Source organism: Lutzomyia longipalpis, chromosome 1 (assembly GCF_024334085.1).
Source record: "Lutzomyia longipalpis isolate SR_M1_2022 chromosome 1, ASM2433408v1".
NCBI classification, from domain to species: Eukaryota; Metazoa; Arthropoda; class Insecta; order Diptera; family Psychodidae; genus Lutzomyia; species Lutzomyia longipalpis.
Genome location: NC_074707.1, coordinates 4,652,074 through 4,669,608, shown reverse-complemented (window position 1 = coordinate 4,669,608; position 17,535 = coordinate 4,652,074). Strand labels below are relative to the sequence as shown.

The 17,535-nt window shown below is 37.0% G+C and overlaps 1 protein-coding gene across 5 annotated transcripts; it reads left to right on the top strand.

The window, feature by feature from the left end:
* The first annotated feature begins 8,151 nt into the window (after positions 1-8,151).
* Positions 8,152-13,246, top strand: LOC129786635 (uncharacterized). 5 transcript variants are annotated; one of them, XM_055821758.1, is made up of 3 exons: positions 8,152-9,477; positions 10,638-10,839; positions 13,136-13,246. In XM_055821758.1, exons 1-2 carry the CDS (start codon positions 8,209-8,211, stop codon positions 10,677-10,679), a joined length of 1,311 nt encoding a protein of 436 aa, XP_055677733.1. In that variant the 5' UTR covers positions 8,152-8,208; the 3' UTR covers positions 10,680-10,839; positions 13,136-13,246. The 5 variants fall into 5 exon arrangements, with proteins under 5 accessions (XP_055677733.1, XP_055677735.1, XP_055677732.1 ...); XM_055821760.1 differs by having other exon boundaries at positions 10,614-10,839; XM_055821757.1 differs by having other exon boundaries at positions 10,598-10,839.
* The last annotated feature ends 4,289 nt before the right edge of the window (positions 13,247-17,535 follow it).

Here is a 17,535-nt window from a genome sequence, read left to right as displayed (position 1 = left end):
CAAGGGTGGAAAATATGGATCCTAATATAGTGGAAGCCACCAAGAGCAAGAAAAAAGGCCAGTTAGAGGGAATATTGTATTTATCATGAGTTGTGAATCATCTGCTGTCGACGACTGGTCTTTCGTGCTGCCACCCCCACCCCAATGGTAGCCCATTAAGGGATGTTTATTAGATACATTTCTTCCTTCCCGGATACAACCCAAGAGCCATGTTTCATCACATCCCTAAAAACGTTTTAGCGCTAAATTATGGAGGTTCAATACGAGAAGATATGATGCCATATTATCTAATAATGATTATGGCATTCCTCGCTATATAATTCTTCGTCTGATCTGAAGAGGACTCTCTTCCACACAAGGGATCCCCCCTCCCGCATATTGCCTTTTTCTCTCTCATGGACGCGTGGGGGTGGATGAAATTGGTGTTCTTGTGTAGTAATTTCTCAATTTATATGTATCCAAGTTATGATTTCTTCCATTGAATTATTTTTCTCTGCGTCTTTTGATTTTTCCCACACTCTCTTCCGGGAGAAACTATGATGGAGAAAATTTGCTATATTTCCCCATTAAATCCAATGACTCCCATGAAACCAACGCCGTCATACTTTTGCCATCTTCATCCATTTCTTAAGCCTCAATCACACACAAACAAGGAAAAAATGTTCAAATATTTCCATCCGTACACGCGGGGGTGGTTTTCACCACCATCACACAGCTTCAACTGCTTTCGCAGGTGAAAAAAAAAATAGGTAAAAAGTAGATGGAGAGAAAATCAGAGAAGAGAGAGAGAAAAAAATGATAATATTGCGAGCTATAAATGCTAATGAAAAATTTATGCTTAGCAACGTGACACACATAAGAGCGAAAAGAGAAGTCATCTCAAATTGCGACAGCATCATTTTGTTCAAATTAAAATTGCTCCGAGCAAAAATCATTCCAACTTCCCTATATTTGCCAGCAGATTTCCTCCTCAATCCTCCGGTGTGGATTTTTTTCGCTCCACTCGTTGGCAATTCATCGAATATCACCTTTTTCCCGGGGAAAAGCGAAATATATACTTTTGCACCGCATGGGGGTGGGGGGTGGAAATGCGAAAAATCCAGCCTTATCCGCGTGATATAGGAGATATCCCAGGGAAGGCATACAATTCCTGGGCACGTCTGGGTTGTGCAATATCACATACCTCATCGCATTAATTAATTAATTTAAATTAAAAGTGTATTAATTTTGACCACGGGAGAAGCACAAAAAGTGGATAAATTATAGCATTGCACCACTTTCGAGTGTTGGCGCAAACGTTTTTGTATCTCCACCCCATTCTACCTGCAAAAATACTCACACAGTGAGTGGAGCTTTTAATCCGAAACCCATTGAGACTGTTGGTGGAAATCACGGAGATAAATTGATGGAGAGAGATCTTATTTTATTTAAAAAATAATTTTCCTTTTAATTAATTAAATTAATATTTTTTTCTTTTACAAACTTTCTGATTTTCTTTTTTAATTTAAATTTGTAAAGAAAAATCTTTAGTCTAAAATTGAATCTTATTTAAGGAAAACTCCCTCCAATTGGGCATCTCCATGACCAAATTATGTACTTGTGAACTCCAACCGCCATTGCAAACACACCGGAAATCGCAATTCAGCGTCCGGTCTGTTTTGCTCGACTATTCATATCAATTTTTCTCAAATTAGCTACAAAATACACGACCCCCAGCAGACCAAAAATACCCCAGCCTCCACCCCTTAAACTCCCCCATCTGAACATAAAAAAAACGATGGCAAAACATACAGAGAAAAATCCTTCACCGCGAAATAAATCTGCGAATAAGTAATTCACTTAATTATCAAGAGACGATTTTGTAACTCATCCATTTAACCCTCGTGCAATGGGATCCAATGGCTGTACCTCATTCCATACATTTGTGAAAGAGAAACATTTTGGCGAAATGAGCATGTATCGAGTTGATTTTAACTAACTGACCAGTTAGTTGTTAATTATCGTATCCCTCGGTGGAGTTTTTTTGTATCTGCACAGTTTTCCACCCTTTCAATTAGACGTGATTTTGGGGCTATTTGCTGTGTGGAAATGAATCTGAGGGAGAGGGTGGGTGAAACAGAGAGGATAAAAAAAACACGATTTTTCAATTGCTTCCAGTGATTTTAATTGCAGCACTTGAATCCTTTCGTTAGGATATCAAATCAAATAGGACTTTTTGGATGAGATAAGCAGCAATTGGGAGGAATTTTCATCACTCTAGAGGGGGATGAGAAAGTAAACAACTTGATAATTTTTTTTATCCCTTTTTGTTGATAATTGAGAGGTAATTAAAGACTGAAGAAAATCAAATCAAAACAAAAAGATTTTTCATCAATTTTTCTTTTAAATAAAAAATTCTCCGAGGAAGAAAAGAAAATAATAAAAAGTCACAGGAAGAATATTTTTCGTCATTACGCTAATGGATTGTAAGGGAAAAAATAATGTAGCAACCCTCAAACATCAACCCTCAACATACAATACGTCTTCCGTTTAATTTGAATCAAACACACAAATAACATTGCTGCAATGTACAATAATTTTAAATTATCCACCAAAGAATTAATGCATCCGCACTGTGGGAGGGAGGAGGTTTGAGGTTCAGGAAGAATAAACCCATTGATCTCCATCCCCCATTGCAGGATTCTTAAGACAGCCATGAGATAATGGTAGGATTTGCTTTATGCTCGAGGCATTGAGACAATGGTTTCCGATGGGTTTCTCGTCTCCCTCGCGATTTCATGTCGAAGGGATGAACAAGAGTTAAGTATGTAGCGGTGTACACTGAAAAAAAATTACGCGAGGGAAGAATTCTGTAAGAATCTTAGAAATATTATTAAGTTATTCGTTGAATTTGTGAATCTTGAATTTTCTTCATTGATTGTTGAGAGAAATATTTTATTTCTTTATATGACTTTTGAATCAGAATCATAAAAATTGATTCTAGAATCTGAAAAAGTGATTCACAAGCTTATATTTTCTTGTGTTAATCACAAACTAAATTCATACCAGAATCTATAAAAAAAATCTTAAGATAGATTTAATTTTCTGTAAAGAATGTCTAGTAGAAACTCATAAAATTATTGGGGAATCAAAAATTCAAGTATTTTTTAAAAACTCTCAAAAAATTGTTTCGTCAATTAATGTGTGATTTTTGAATTTTTCATATTCTTAATTTAATATTAATTTTTATTATTTTATTTTCTTTATAGGTGTTTTTTTTATCAATTTCTGCAGTAAAAGTATAATAAATGATTCTTGATTCATTAAAAAATCTTTTTAGAATCTCCTTTATTCGTATTTTGTAAATTTTTCAAAACGTGTTTACGAGTGTTTCAAATTAGTAAGTAAAACCAAAAATGCTCTATCAAAATTTTGTTTCGTGAAAACAGATTTTAATTAATTTTTATAAATCCTTAAGGAATTCAAAAAAAAATCTTTTAATGCGTTTCAAATATTTCTTTTCGATTAATTCAAAATAATTTCCAACAGTGTACAGAGAATGGTGGTAAAAACAAACAGAATGAGCGCCTGAAGCCCCTTTTTGGAGGTACTAATCAATAGATAATATAATTGAAAGGCAAATTTGCATATACAAGATCACATCTGTAAGATTAAAAAAACCCTCCTCTTACTTCCACCCCTTAGGGATGTCATCCCCGTGTGCGCTGGGTGAATCGATATAAGGTGCCCTCCGACAAATTAATTTCAATCCAATTCACGGAGACGTCGCAGAAAAGAAATTCTATAAATATTGTATTGAATTTTTTTTGTGCGAGGAGTAGGGGGTAGGTAGACGGGGGTGAATTACGGGAAGAACCCTCCGCAGGGGCTAAAGAAAGTCATCTCGACGCAAAAATTTAATTGACTTATCTCAGGTTTTACGGAATACTTTCACAATTTCACCAACTTTATCATCTTCATCTCCACATCGCAAAAACCGTGGAATTTTGTCCTGCTCCAGTGATTTTGTACTGGGGTGGTGGGTCACCATGGGATGGTTGTGGGAGACTATATAGCGCAAAAGCTTATTTGCAATCAAAGGACCTATTCAATTTTGTCTCTTCATTCGCTTTTTTCGTGGCTCTAGCTCCTTTCGCCGCAGGCTCACAAAACCTGGACACATTTTTTGCGTCATCCCCCCCCTGAAAAAAAGAAGTTGTGGGTGGTAAGAGAGTGAAGAAAATATGACGATGATGAGGACAAATTACCATTGATTGATTTTTTCTTGTCGACTAACTTTTCCACTCGGTGTGCCTAACAAGAAATTAGCTTATATTGAAAATTAGGGAAATTACAAAGAGGGTGGCTTTTTTATTAGTCCTCCTCCATTGCCCATCAATTTCGCATTTTTCGTGGCTTCTAGGGATGGACATGGAGGAAATTTATTTTTCAGTCTGCAGGGGGGTTGTTTAATTTAGAATTGAGAACGATTTTTAATAGAATTTCAGAGGTTTTTTTTTGCAGTGATAATTATTTTGGGTTGCTATCTGTGTTGGCAAAATTGTCCAATAAATACTTTTAATTGCATTAATGTATTTTTTGGACAAATTAAAGGACAATTTTAATAAACAGCCGAGGAAAAGCTTCAAAATTGGATACAATTTTCACAGTTTTTCCGCCAGTTATATAATTTTTAAAGTAAAAGTATTTTAGAGAAAATTGTCTTCTCTTTGGGGTAAGAAAACTATGCATCGATGCAAGAAGTTTTAACCCCCCCACACCCCGTCCCATGGAATTCCCCACAGTACAGCGTAAGGGGGTAGTTGGTGAAGAAGAAGAAGAAAAAAAAACTTGAAGTAGCGGAAAAGTATTCGTCGTAGCGGCCAACCACCCCCTAATGGGAAAAACTTTTTTATATAGATTGCAACCGCGCCAAAGATGAATGTAGCTATTAGAGGGCTAACACTTATCACTCCCGCAAGAGGGATGGTGGCAATGATATAGTTTTAATGGGAAAGTTATAGTTTTATCTCCTCACTTGGGAATTTTTCTCCCTTCAACCCGGAAATTCCTCAAGTTTTCATGCCAATTTTTCGCAAGGGACAAAAATGCACCAAATATGAAAAATAAATAACTTTTTCAGCAAAAGAAAACTTCTCAGAGATGTCCCTTTGAACGAATTATGGTTTTATCGTGGCATTATGTTTCTATTTTGCATACTAACCGCCCCCTCTCTAAACTCTTTTATCATCCGTTTTTTTTTTTCAGGGGAGAGTAGTGGGGCTCAAAAAAATTCAGGCATTAGATAGAAATTCTCAGGAGGAATGGTGAGAGTACAACAGGGAGCTTACAGCTAAATTTTTCTCTATCCATGAGCTACAAAGAAATTCCCAGCAGGAGTAAGGGGGTCGAGGGTGGGTCAAAGGGTGCAGTCCGAGAACAAAAATTAAAAATTCTCGTCACATTAGTGTTTTTTCTTCTCACAATTTTTATTTAAATATTATTTTTGTGCAGAGAGAATCACAAACCACACATAACTCATGTGTTTAAATTCATATAACCACACTTCCTCCAAGACCACCCCCTGACTTTACCCCCACTCCCACCCCCCGGAGGCGGCATTTTTATATTGTTTTAAATATATAATGTTAAAATTTTTATTACATTTGCGACGAGGCGTGCAACTGTTTCATCTCTCTTATCTCTGCGCCCCCAAAAGAGAGAGGAACGTTTTTTTTTCCAACCCATCCTCCCTCAAAATGGGGTGCAGTGTATTTTTGGTTGGGACGGGATCTCTTCGTGGACGATGGTCAGTTGCAGAATCATCCCCCCGTGAGTGTCCGCGCTGTGTTTTAGCAATGAGAGGGCAAAAAAAAGCATTAAAAGTATTCGCATAATGTGCAAAGACGAGAGATATAATTTCTTTTAATAGCATTTTTTACCCCTTGTATAAATTATTCAAAGTATGACGACATTTTTACTCACCAAGCAAAAATTCAGAATGTGTAAGTTCATCCCAGGAAGAGGGATGCGCCACGATACCTTTGTGGGATGAACGGAAGTTGAATGGGGGGAAAAAGAGTGGACAAGAATTCGGCGGAAGAGAAATTCAAAATTCATCCTTTATGCTTCTTGAATCCTAAATCTTCTTTTGTTAATACTTTTAGTTGTGATTTTTTATGTATTTTATTGTGTGTAGTGACCAGGCGTCTCCATTGCATTGAAGAGAGATCGCAATGGGGGCGCCTGGTAGTCACTGAGTAATTTTTCTTTATTTAAGCTCAATAAGAAAATTGTTTTGAATTCGGTCAGCGGGGGATGATTAAAAATGCAATTGTTTGCATTTAGCGACGTTTCGGAAATGTTTATTTCCTTCTTCAGGCTTCTGCAGTTATCACATTTTTTGTCAAAAAGGGAGGGGAAAGTCTCCATAACAATCTACACATCATTTCCCCTCCCTTTTTGACGAAAAATGTGATAACTGCAGAAGCCTGAAGAAGGAAATAAACATTTCCGAAACGTCGCTGAATGCAAACAGTTGCATTTTTAATCATCCCCCGCTGAGCGAATTCCGAACAATTTTCTTACAATTTGCACGGTCGTAAATCTTGTCTTTAAGCTCAATATTCAGTCATTGAAAGTCCGCATAGATGGTCAATTATTAATCAATCAATAATTTATTTAATTGACTCAATCATGTTTGAGATGTTTCAGTATTTGTTGGCTCAATTAAAATTCTCACGAAAAACCAGATAACTAAAAAAAAACCTCACAAAATAAAGTGAAAAAAGGTCCAAAATTCGTCTTGAAAATCCCTAAAATTTGGAAACCTTACCGTGAAATTCGAAACGGAGACAAATTAAATTAAATGTGCCGAAATTCCATACAAAATAAGCCAACATAGCCTGAAGATGTTGGTAAACAATTACAATACCCATCTAGTAAATGAACGGAAATACGCGAAAACTCCCTCCGTATTGAAATGGCTGAGAAATTGTTGATTTGCAGAAAGGTGTGTCTGCTGCGAGGAAGATGCTGAATAATTGCCAATATCTGATTATGATTGAGGAGACGAATACAATTGTGAAAATTATTCAATATATCTCCCACAACACAGAGGGTGGCTTTAATGAAGAGGCAATGGGATGTACATATATGTGTGTAGAGATGGGGAGCATCGGAAGTTTCTATGTGCATTTTGGGTGGATGAAAAGCACCACCGAAACACTTGAGGAAACTTCGCACCCAGTCAATTGAATCCCAAAACCCCACCCTTCCCAACGCCAATCTATTCAAAGGAACCCCTTGTTTGGTGCAAAAACCCACCCCCGCATATGGATGAGTCTTATGGAACTCCAGCAAAATGCAAATGAATCTCCACCGCGCGGCAAACTTGCACGTTCGAATCGCAGATAGTTCGATGTATGCTCAACTAATATGTGTCAATATCTCTGAGGGGTTGGTTTGGGATTTGAGATGATTCAATTTGGCTTTCTGCTTTTAATTAATCGAGCTGATTCGCTTGATTACTCTTCACCACCATCAGACACCAAAAAGCTCACACTCTCTCCATGCACACGAAGCTTCCTTCTCCATCATTGCGATGGGATGTGAAATCCTTCAGCAGTGGTTCTGAATTAATTATCACCCCCCTCCCAGCCCAAAATGGATGAGGTTAAGGAATGGTATTTGATTGAGGGATTCATCAGCAGTGCACAATCTTATGGAGAATATTAAAATTTTCTTTGTTGAATTTTAATTGAAATTTATATTTGCAGAATTTTATCAAAATAATTTTTTGAAAATTTATCTGTGACGAATAATCTTTATTTTTTTTTTGTGCAAATATTCTGAATTCATACCAAGGGTTTCCTTTACTTTAAAAGAGAATAGTTTTTTTTTTTATATTTCTTCCATCTGATGAAGGAAAAATCTGTTCTCGGAATGCCAGGAAAAACCTTAAAAGAACGTTATAAAGAAGCGATTTATGAATGTTTTTTTCCCAGATTTATGTCACTGTTGGGACTAAGATGTACATATTTTGTTATAAAGCCTGATGGTGGTTTTAAATAAACCGAACAGTTCCAAACCGGCTTTCATACCGAGTGGTCGTGATTTCAAGCAAGTGCGGAATACGTTAATTTTTTTTCTTTTCCAAAGAACTATATTAAAAGTTTTCAAATTATAAAGACTATTTTCAAGACATTTCTTTATTGGTGAAAGGTGGAAATGAGTGAAAATGATCCCGGGGGGCCTAGTGCCCCTCCGGTGGACAGTGTGAGGGTTCAGAGACCCATAACCTACAAATACATTCCGAACATTAAATACAACGGATTCAAGGTGATGGTGACCAGCGAGAAACGTCCCCTAGATTCAATTGATATAGGGGATCGCGTGAAGAAACTTTTCCGAAAGGACGAAATCCGCCAAATCAGGCAAACGGGACGTAAATCCCTCATAATCTACTGTGAAAACCACAACGTGGCCAATGCCATTCCGGAAGTGCCAACCCTGCAAAGTGAAGGTACCAAAGTCTTCATTCCCCTCTACTTCACCACTACATGTGGAGTAATATGGGGCATAAACAAGAAATACAGTGAAGAATACCTACTGGAGAATCTAGAAGCGGGACAACTGAAGATCACAAAAGTTGTGAGAGTGAAACGCCATGAGATGATTGACGGTCAAAAGACCGCTATCGATACAGAGCGAGTGAAAGTGTATTTTGAGGGAGGATGCATACCAGAGTATGTGTTCATTAATTACGTGCGAGTGCCATGTCAACCATTTGTAATGCGAGCAACCGCGTGCAAAATCTGCTGGTCTTACTACCACGGGGCATGGAATTGCCCAGAACAATCCGCAAAATGCAAGAGGTGTGGAGAAGAAATTTCTACCACCCACTCATCCACAACATGCCAAGAATCACCCAAATGCATCGCATGCAAAGGAAATCACAGTGCTGACTTTGTGAATTGCCCTGAAAAAATTCGCCAAGAGAACATCAATAACCTTGTTGCCTACAAGAACATGAGCAAAGCGGAAGCAGCCCTGCATTACCCACACCCGAAACAACGCACAAACACACACTCCCAGATTGTCATCTCAAACAGATACACCGCTCTTGATGATGAGAGCGATGATGATTTCCCCACCCTCGAGGAAGCTAGTCGCACCAAAAAGACCAAAAAGCAACGACGAGCACAAATACCAATCCACGAAGCACCAATCACATCCACACCAACTGCATACAATAACAACATTAGCGACGAAGAAGAAGAGCACAACCAGAAACGTGACACACGGAAAAATCGACATGAAGGGAAAACATCAACCCGACAGCAACCATCAACAAGCAAGCAACATAACATGCAAAATTCAAGACAACATGAACCATCAACATCACAGTCCACACAACACCAAAACCCCACAAAACGAGACAGACATGCTCTCTCTTCCAGCAATGAAGAAGCACCCAAACGACAACGTCAATCCCAGGTAAGTACAAATAATACTAACACAACTAATCCTTCAATTGGAAAAAATGATAACACCACAAATGAGCGCACAGACAAAGACCGAAACACACGGACGAACACACACAATAATTCTTCTCAAAATTATCAACCAAGCACATCTACAAATGTATTGCCCACAAAAAATTTTTCTCCACAGCAAAACATCGCCACAAAACCAAACAATTATACATATGCAAATGCATTGACTGATTCTGAGAACCATGAAAGGCTCAGAACTCAGCATCAAAATATTTTACAAACTGATATATCTACACAAAATGATACAAATACAATTCTTGAAGATTATGTTGATACAGGAGAAGATACCGACATGAAACAATTAGACGAAGACTTCTGACTCGCTCATAACATTTCATATACAAACAATGAAGATTCTCCCGGTGTTGGTGGTTCTTTGGGGTCTGGGCAACCATTTGCACAAGATGTGAATGAGGGTTCTGGCTCTTTGGATCCGCCTGCGACGGTGAGACCTTACAACAATATAAATAATACAGAAAATGATAACACTACAGCAAAAAATAACCACAATAATAACACTAATCAATTAAACCCCCCACAACATCACAATATTATACAATGGAATTCAAATGGATATTACCACAAATTTCCTGAAATCAAAATAATTAAAAATACCCACAACCCCCTAATTTTTTGCCTCCAAGAAACACATGCAACAAGAAATAACCCACCCAAATTAAGAGGCTACAATTGTTTTTATAAATGCTATGAAGATAATTTAAAAGCTAGTGGAGGAGTTGCAATACTGGTTAAAGAAACCATTGATAGTAAAGAAATTAATCTAAATACCACTCTCCAAGCAGTGGCTGTTGAAATAATTTTCCCATTTAAATTAACAATTTGCAATATTTATATACAACCCCAATTTAAGCTTAAAAAACAATTTGATAAACTCATAGAACAACTGCCTAAACCTTATATGATTTTAGGAGATGTGAACGCAAAAAATCCCCTATGGGGTGGATCCCAATTAGACCCTCGAGGAAAAATAATTGAAGAATCAATTGATAAATACGATCTCACTATCCTAAATAATCAACAACCAACACATTTGACTATAGCAACCGGAGTTTTTAGTGCAATTGACCTATCTGTCATTAGCAGCGAAGTAGCAGCCAACCTAGAATGGAATACCCTAGATGATTTCCATGGGAGTGACCATGTTCCTATCCAGATAAAATTCTTGGATTCACTGTTTCTTGAATCGAGAAGGGCGAAATGGAAAATAAAAGAAGCGAACTGGAATGTTTTTAAAAAAGACTTGATAGGGATTGAAATGACAGGCAACAATACATCTGAAATCGTAAGTAATTTTTCTAACCAAATAATAAATGTAGCCATGAAAACTATCCCTCAAACTAAAACAACACCATACCGTCCTCCTAATCCTTGGTTTAATAAAGAACTTAAGGCGAAAAAAAAGAATAGAAATAGAGCTCTTAAAAAATATAAAAAGAGTTTAAGAGAGGGAGCCCCTGATGAATCCTATTTAATTGAATATAAAAAATTTAAAGCTAAAATGCAAAGAGATTGTCGTAAAGAAATGAAAGCTTGCTGGGAAAAATATGTGTCCACAATAAACCCCAATACACCTGTAACAAAAGTTTGGAATACCATTCAAAAAATTTCTGGAAAATTTAAATCCTCACAAATATATTTACTTAAAAAAGATAATAATGATATAACAAATCCTCAAGAAATATGCAATGAACTAGCAAGCGCATTTGCAGAAAATTCAAGTAACGAAAACTACCCACTAAATTTCCTTTTACATAAAGAAGAACATGAATCAGAACCTCCCATAATTGATCTAAACTATAATGCTCCCTATAATATTCCTTTTTCTCCTGAAGAATTAGATAGAGTCCTCCAAGAAGTTAAAGGAAGTAGCCCTGGCCCTGACCTAATTCATTATGAAATGATAAAAAATTTAAATCCTAGTTCCCTTAAAGAACTACTAAAAATTTATAATTACATGTGGACACATAATGAATTTCCATCTTCATGGAGAGAAGCCTTTGTTGTACCAGTGTTGAAACCCAATAAAGACAAAACAGACACAAATAGCTATAGACCGATCTCCCTCACTTCATGCTTATGTAAAATTATTGAACGAATGGTAAATCATAGACTAGTATGGCATCTTGAAACTAATAACTTACTATCACCATACCAATCTGGTTTTCGTAAATGCCACTCAACCCTTGACCATTTAGTTAGATTAGAAAGTGAAATTCAAGAAGCCTTTGCTAGAAACGAACATTTAGTAGCAGTCTTTTTCGATCTTAAAAAAGCATACGACATGACATGGCCAAGAGGTGTAGTAGACAATATTATGAGCCTAGGAATTAATGGAAATATGGCATCCTTTATAAATAATTTCTTAACAAATAGAAAAATCAGTGTAATAATGGGAAACAATGTCTCAGAGAAAGTCGATCTAGATAATTCTGTCCCACAAGGGTCAGTACTATCTGTCACCCTCTTTTTAATTTATATAAACAAGATTTTTGAATACATTCCCTCCCCTATTACTGGACTTTTATATGCTGACGATCTTGTCATTTTTTATAGAGCGAATGATATAGGACTTATAGAGGAAAAAATGCAAATAGCAATTAGGTCACTGGAACGATGGTCAAAAAGCTCAGGACTCGAATTTTCTCATGAAAAGACTAAAGTCGTACATTTTTGCAAATCAAGAAAACCCCACAGTGATCCTGTCCTCACCCTATATAATAACATTCTCCCAGTTGTAGATGAACACAAATTTCTTGGATTAATTTTTGACAAAAAACTAGAATGGAAAACCCACATTAGTCAATTAAAAGCAAAATGTAATAAGTCCCTAAACATAATCAAAAGCGTATCCCACAAAGAATGGGGGGGCAATCGAAAAAATCTATTAAAAATATTTAACGCATTAGTCCTAAGCAAACTAGATTACGGTTCTATAGTGTACGCTTCTGCCAATAACAAAATCCTTGGAATGCTTAATTCAACTTATCACGCAGGTATTAGACTCAGTACAGGAGCATTCCGCACTAGTCCCGTAAATAGTATACTTGTAGAAGCAGGAAAATGTCCTCTTAGTTATCGTAGAAATATTCTCAACATTAAATACGGGTTTAAAATCCTAGAATTAAATAATCATGCTAATAACTCAATATACAATTCTATTGACACCAGAAAAGAATATAAATCCGCAGCTAAAAGATTTCACAATTATATAATCCGAAAATTACCAGATTTTAATGATATTCCTAAAAGAAATACCCTACAAGTAAATCCATACAAACCTGATATTAAAATCGACAGGTCTCTGCAAATAACAAATAAACAAAATATGTCACCTATACAAATGAAAATCTATTTCTCTGAACTTCTTTCAACCAAATATTCATCATATTCCCATTATTACACTGACGGTTCTAAAACTGAGTCTGCCACAGGATTTGCTGTGATTAAGGATCATAATAATATAGCTCAATTTCAAATATCAAAACACAGCTCTGTTTTTACAGCAGAAGCATATGCTATACTGGAAGCGGTCAATCACGCAATCCTGAACGTAGATAATGCAGTCGTTATTTTTTCAGATTCCCTAAGTGTTATTCAATCTATGACCAATTACAACAACAAAAGATCACCAATCATATCAAAGGCAATAGAACTGATCGAGGGATCATCCATCAATTTCACGATTTGTTGGGTACCATCACATGTAGGCATTGCTGGAAATGAGACAGTAGACGAACTAGCAAGAAATAGCAGGGAGACATCAACACAACACATTCCCACAGCTAAGGATTTGGCTAACACTGCAGTAGACAACATTAAAGACGAATGGACCCAACAATGGAAAAGAACAAGAGGAGACAAACTGGGCGAAATAAAGGAGGAAACATCTAGTTGGTCAACATCAGAAAGGTCAAACAGGAAAGAAGAAGTTGTACTATGCAGGCTCAGGATAGGACATTCTTTTTTGACACATGGTCACCTTTTCGAAAGGGAGACAAGGACAACAACACCAACATGCGACACCTGTAATGAAGAAATCACCATAAATCACATTCTAACAAACTGCACAAAATACAATAACCTAAGACAGAAATACAAAATAAAAAATAACACAAAAACAATACTTAACGATAACATTGATAATGTAAATAACTTGATGAAATTTATAAAAGAAACAGATATATACTCAAAACTATAAAAAAACACATAACAGCAGAATTATTATAATGTATCATACACAGGGGAATCATCAGTAATGATGGCAACCCCTTTATTAACCAAATAAATAAATAATAAATAAATAAATAAATAAATAAACCGAAACGTCGCTGAAAGCATTAAGACGTGCGTTTTAATTGACTGTCTCCGATCAAAAAAAAAGCTATAAAGAAGAAATTTTTTTACTTTTCATAACTATTTGGAAAATCTTTTTCAAAAAAAAAAATTTAATTTTTAATTTTTAAAATTTTTTTTTAATACAAATGATTCAACTACCCGCACAATTAATTTCAAAATTCAATTGGAATTTTTAATTAAATTGATTGCATTTTTTTCATATTAAAATAATTCATATTTTAGCAAATTAAACCACCACTGTGAGAAATTGCATTCATTGTAATTTTTTTTACCTTAAAATAAAACAAATTATTTCCTCAATTTCCCCCGAAAATTGCATTTTATTTAAATTGCATATTTATCAGGGAAATTTTATCAGATATACTTTAGCAATATGTATATATGTGTGCAGGAAAAAAATCATTACCACATGTTTTTATGCACGCCCGGAAGTTCGGCGCCACGCAATCAAACAACGTGAGAATGATTTTTAATTAATACATATTATTCCATTGCATTGCTTTTTTAATCCCATACAGCGGTTGGGGTGGAACAGGGGGTGCAAAACGATTTTTGGGGGTGCAAAAATAATTTGTGCAAATGGGTGAAATGCTGCAGCACAAACCACAGTGTGTTCCGTTGGGTGGTGGTTGGAATGAATAAACATTCAATATGTTGAATAAATTTTTGACATGTTGGGCGTGATTCCGACAGCATTGGGGGTTGGGGGTTGTTGGGAAATCAATTCGACCGGGTCAAAAATCCCCCTTTAGCCGGGCAAGCTGTATCCATGTATTGTACATTGTGGGTGACACACGGGGGTCGATCATTTGGCTGTGGGGGCGGCACCACCACCACCCCACGCCAATAAGTCCAATTTGTAACTTTTCGACGATTGTTTGTGACAGAATCATACACCGTGTCCATGTTTGGATAATTTTGCCGTCATCAGTGATAAAGCGAAACCACCTCGATGAACTCAATGTCAGGGCAGGGAGGTGGGAGCAATGGGGGAGCTTTGCAGGAGGGCCACCAGCTAGAGCAGGGATCACAAGTGGTAGACAAATTCGCGACAGTATGTCAAATGCAATCGACATGCAAATAATATTTTGTCGGATTTATTGAACTGGAACGATGGACGCACGAATTGAGAGAGAAGGGTTTGTTGTACACTGCGAGGAAGTCAGCTTGTCACTCACATTGAACCCTAAAATGTTCTTCCTGGCTATGAAATTGAAGTTATTTTGTCGAATTCAAACAGCAAATTGTTAGATTTATTCTAAAATTTAATTAAAATGCTGCACAACATTTCCCTCACATAGAAAAAAAATATATTTTTCAGAATTTCTTTTAATATTTTCCCTCATGGAAATTTTTTTATTCCAATGGTTTGCACAGACACCCTAATTGGTGATTTATTGGTAAAACTACCCCATAGGAGTTTTAACCCCAAATTAATCTCAGAGTAATTAGAAGTATATAACCTTGTTTAACTTAGCGTGCAAAAATGGACTTCTTCCTCTGGGAAATATATGTAACGAATATCATTTCCACATGTGAAGTCCTTCATTAACAATTTTAATATGATATTCGTTTGCAGTGCAGAATCTTTCAGTGTGCTGCGGGTGGGTGTGGGCAAAAAAAATTTCCCGGGATTTAGCTGTGAAAAAGTCTCTCTCTCAACTAAGCGCGAGAATGTACTTATTAATCTCATGGAAGAAGAGAGTATGAGGTAACGTATACCTACAAGTAGGAGATTGGGGGTGGAATATGTGTGGGAAAAGTACTTTTCCTCCTCATTTCCAAAAAAAAATGTCTCTCAACTAATTAACTGTGTTAATTAGGGGTTACTCCCGTGGATAGGGCTTCGTACCTTCGAACCCGGGGACACTACCAGAGACATTTTTCGAAAATAATTTTCATGTCCACGAAATGAGCTTCCTTCATCCCCTCCCTCTGGCCCTCGTCTCTACAGTTACACCCCCACGCGGTGTATTATGTATGGGAATTTTTCTCAGCAGAGAGTTCCCATTTCAGCCTCGAGGATAGAGTCCTCCAAGAGTTGTGGAGGGATAAAGCGAAAAATTCATATATGCAAAAGTACAATACCCTCTGGGTGGGGGTGGAAAAAAGGCTCCTCGAGAGTTTTCTCTCTCTGTAATTAAAGAAAAAAAGGCTTCTAGGCTCTAAAACTAAAGAGACTCGCCCCAACTCCTTGTCACACAGAACTGAGCTTTACTAAATATGGGACTTTCTTAGTTCAACCCCCATACCACACACAGGAATCAACCTCCATATAGTTGCAAAAGAAATATAGCCAAAGGGTTGAGAATGGGGGTGGTGGTTGAAAAAAAAGAACGACAAGAATGGAAAAATCTGTGAGAGAGTTCCAGTGAAAAAATTCTGACGGCTGGGAAAGGGATTAATTAACGATTGGGTTTCTTCATAAAATGAGCATTTTTATTCGAGGATTTGTTCCCCTCTCAGCTCCACCGTAGTTCCGTATTTTTTTTTCTCTTCATGACAAAAAATTAGTCTCTACTTCAGATAGAGTTGAGCTCTCACAGTGAGAGTCACATAATGTTGGAGGAAGAATTAAAATGAGAAAATTATCGCAAGGATTCTAGGGGTGCAGTATAAAATTATTGTGTAATATAATTTAAAGTTAAAAGCTTCTTTCACTTCCTGTGAGAGCCAAGTGGATATGATGGCTGTGCGACAGAGAAGTGGGGGGTGAGGGTGTAAAGCTCCTGTGTGGAAGCTTTATCCATCCTCCCCCTGTGACTTCTAAGTGGTCGTCAGGAGTTGCGGATTAGTGATGGATTTTTTCTAGCCACAGGATTGTGAGGGGAAAAATTATGCTCTTCATAATCTTTATCATATTTAGGCATCATCCTGATCATATTTACAACATTAAAAAGACATCAGCATTAACATTTTATTGTTTTTAAATATAAAATTTTTCTTCTGACAAACATTCCAAAACACAGAGAAAAAATCAACAAACTTTCCCTTCAATGAGGGGGGGGGGGCTAAACTGAATTGTATTTGACTTCTTGACCTCTCGACCTGTGTGATTATCGACCTACCCATGCATCGACCGCAAATATCAATTAATTTCCGCCCGTCAACACGCATTAACCACTAATCTTGGTCAATTTTTCACTATTTCGCATTGAATTATTTGCGCCAATAAATCTCCTCACGAAAAAGTCTAATGGGTGAGAGTACCTCCCATGCCACCCACTGCGGGGGTGCGGGGAGAAAACAAATAAAAGCCGAGGTGATTTCTCCATATGTTCCACCACCCTCCTTCCTCCCCGGCCTTTTGGAAATCATCGCAGACGCCGGAGTGTATTAGTTTGGAGCGCGCTGGGCCCACGACCAATCCACCGAATCAATCATTCTGTCAACGCTGCTGGTGGCTATCCCAGCCACTCACTGCCCATACCATGGGGGCATTACATAATACACTCCAGACACTATAATGTATTATTCGATATTTACGTTCCATTCGCTTGTTATTAGAGTTACTTAACATCGACCTCACACGCTCCTGCTATGACCGAATGAAATAGCCATGGGGACAACGTGGACACAATGCTTATTGCCACCCTGTGTGATGAATTAGATGGGGTGGAAG

Coding starts and splice junctions, on each gene's coding strand:
- LOC129786635 (XM_055821756.1), top strand. CDS start 8,209: ATGAGTGAAAATGATCCCGGGGGGCCTAGTGCCCCTCCGGTGGACAGT.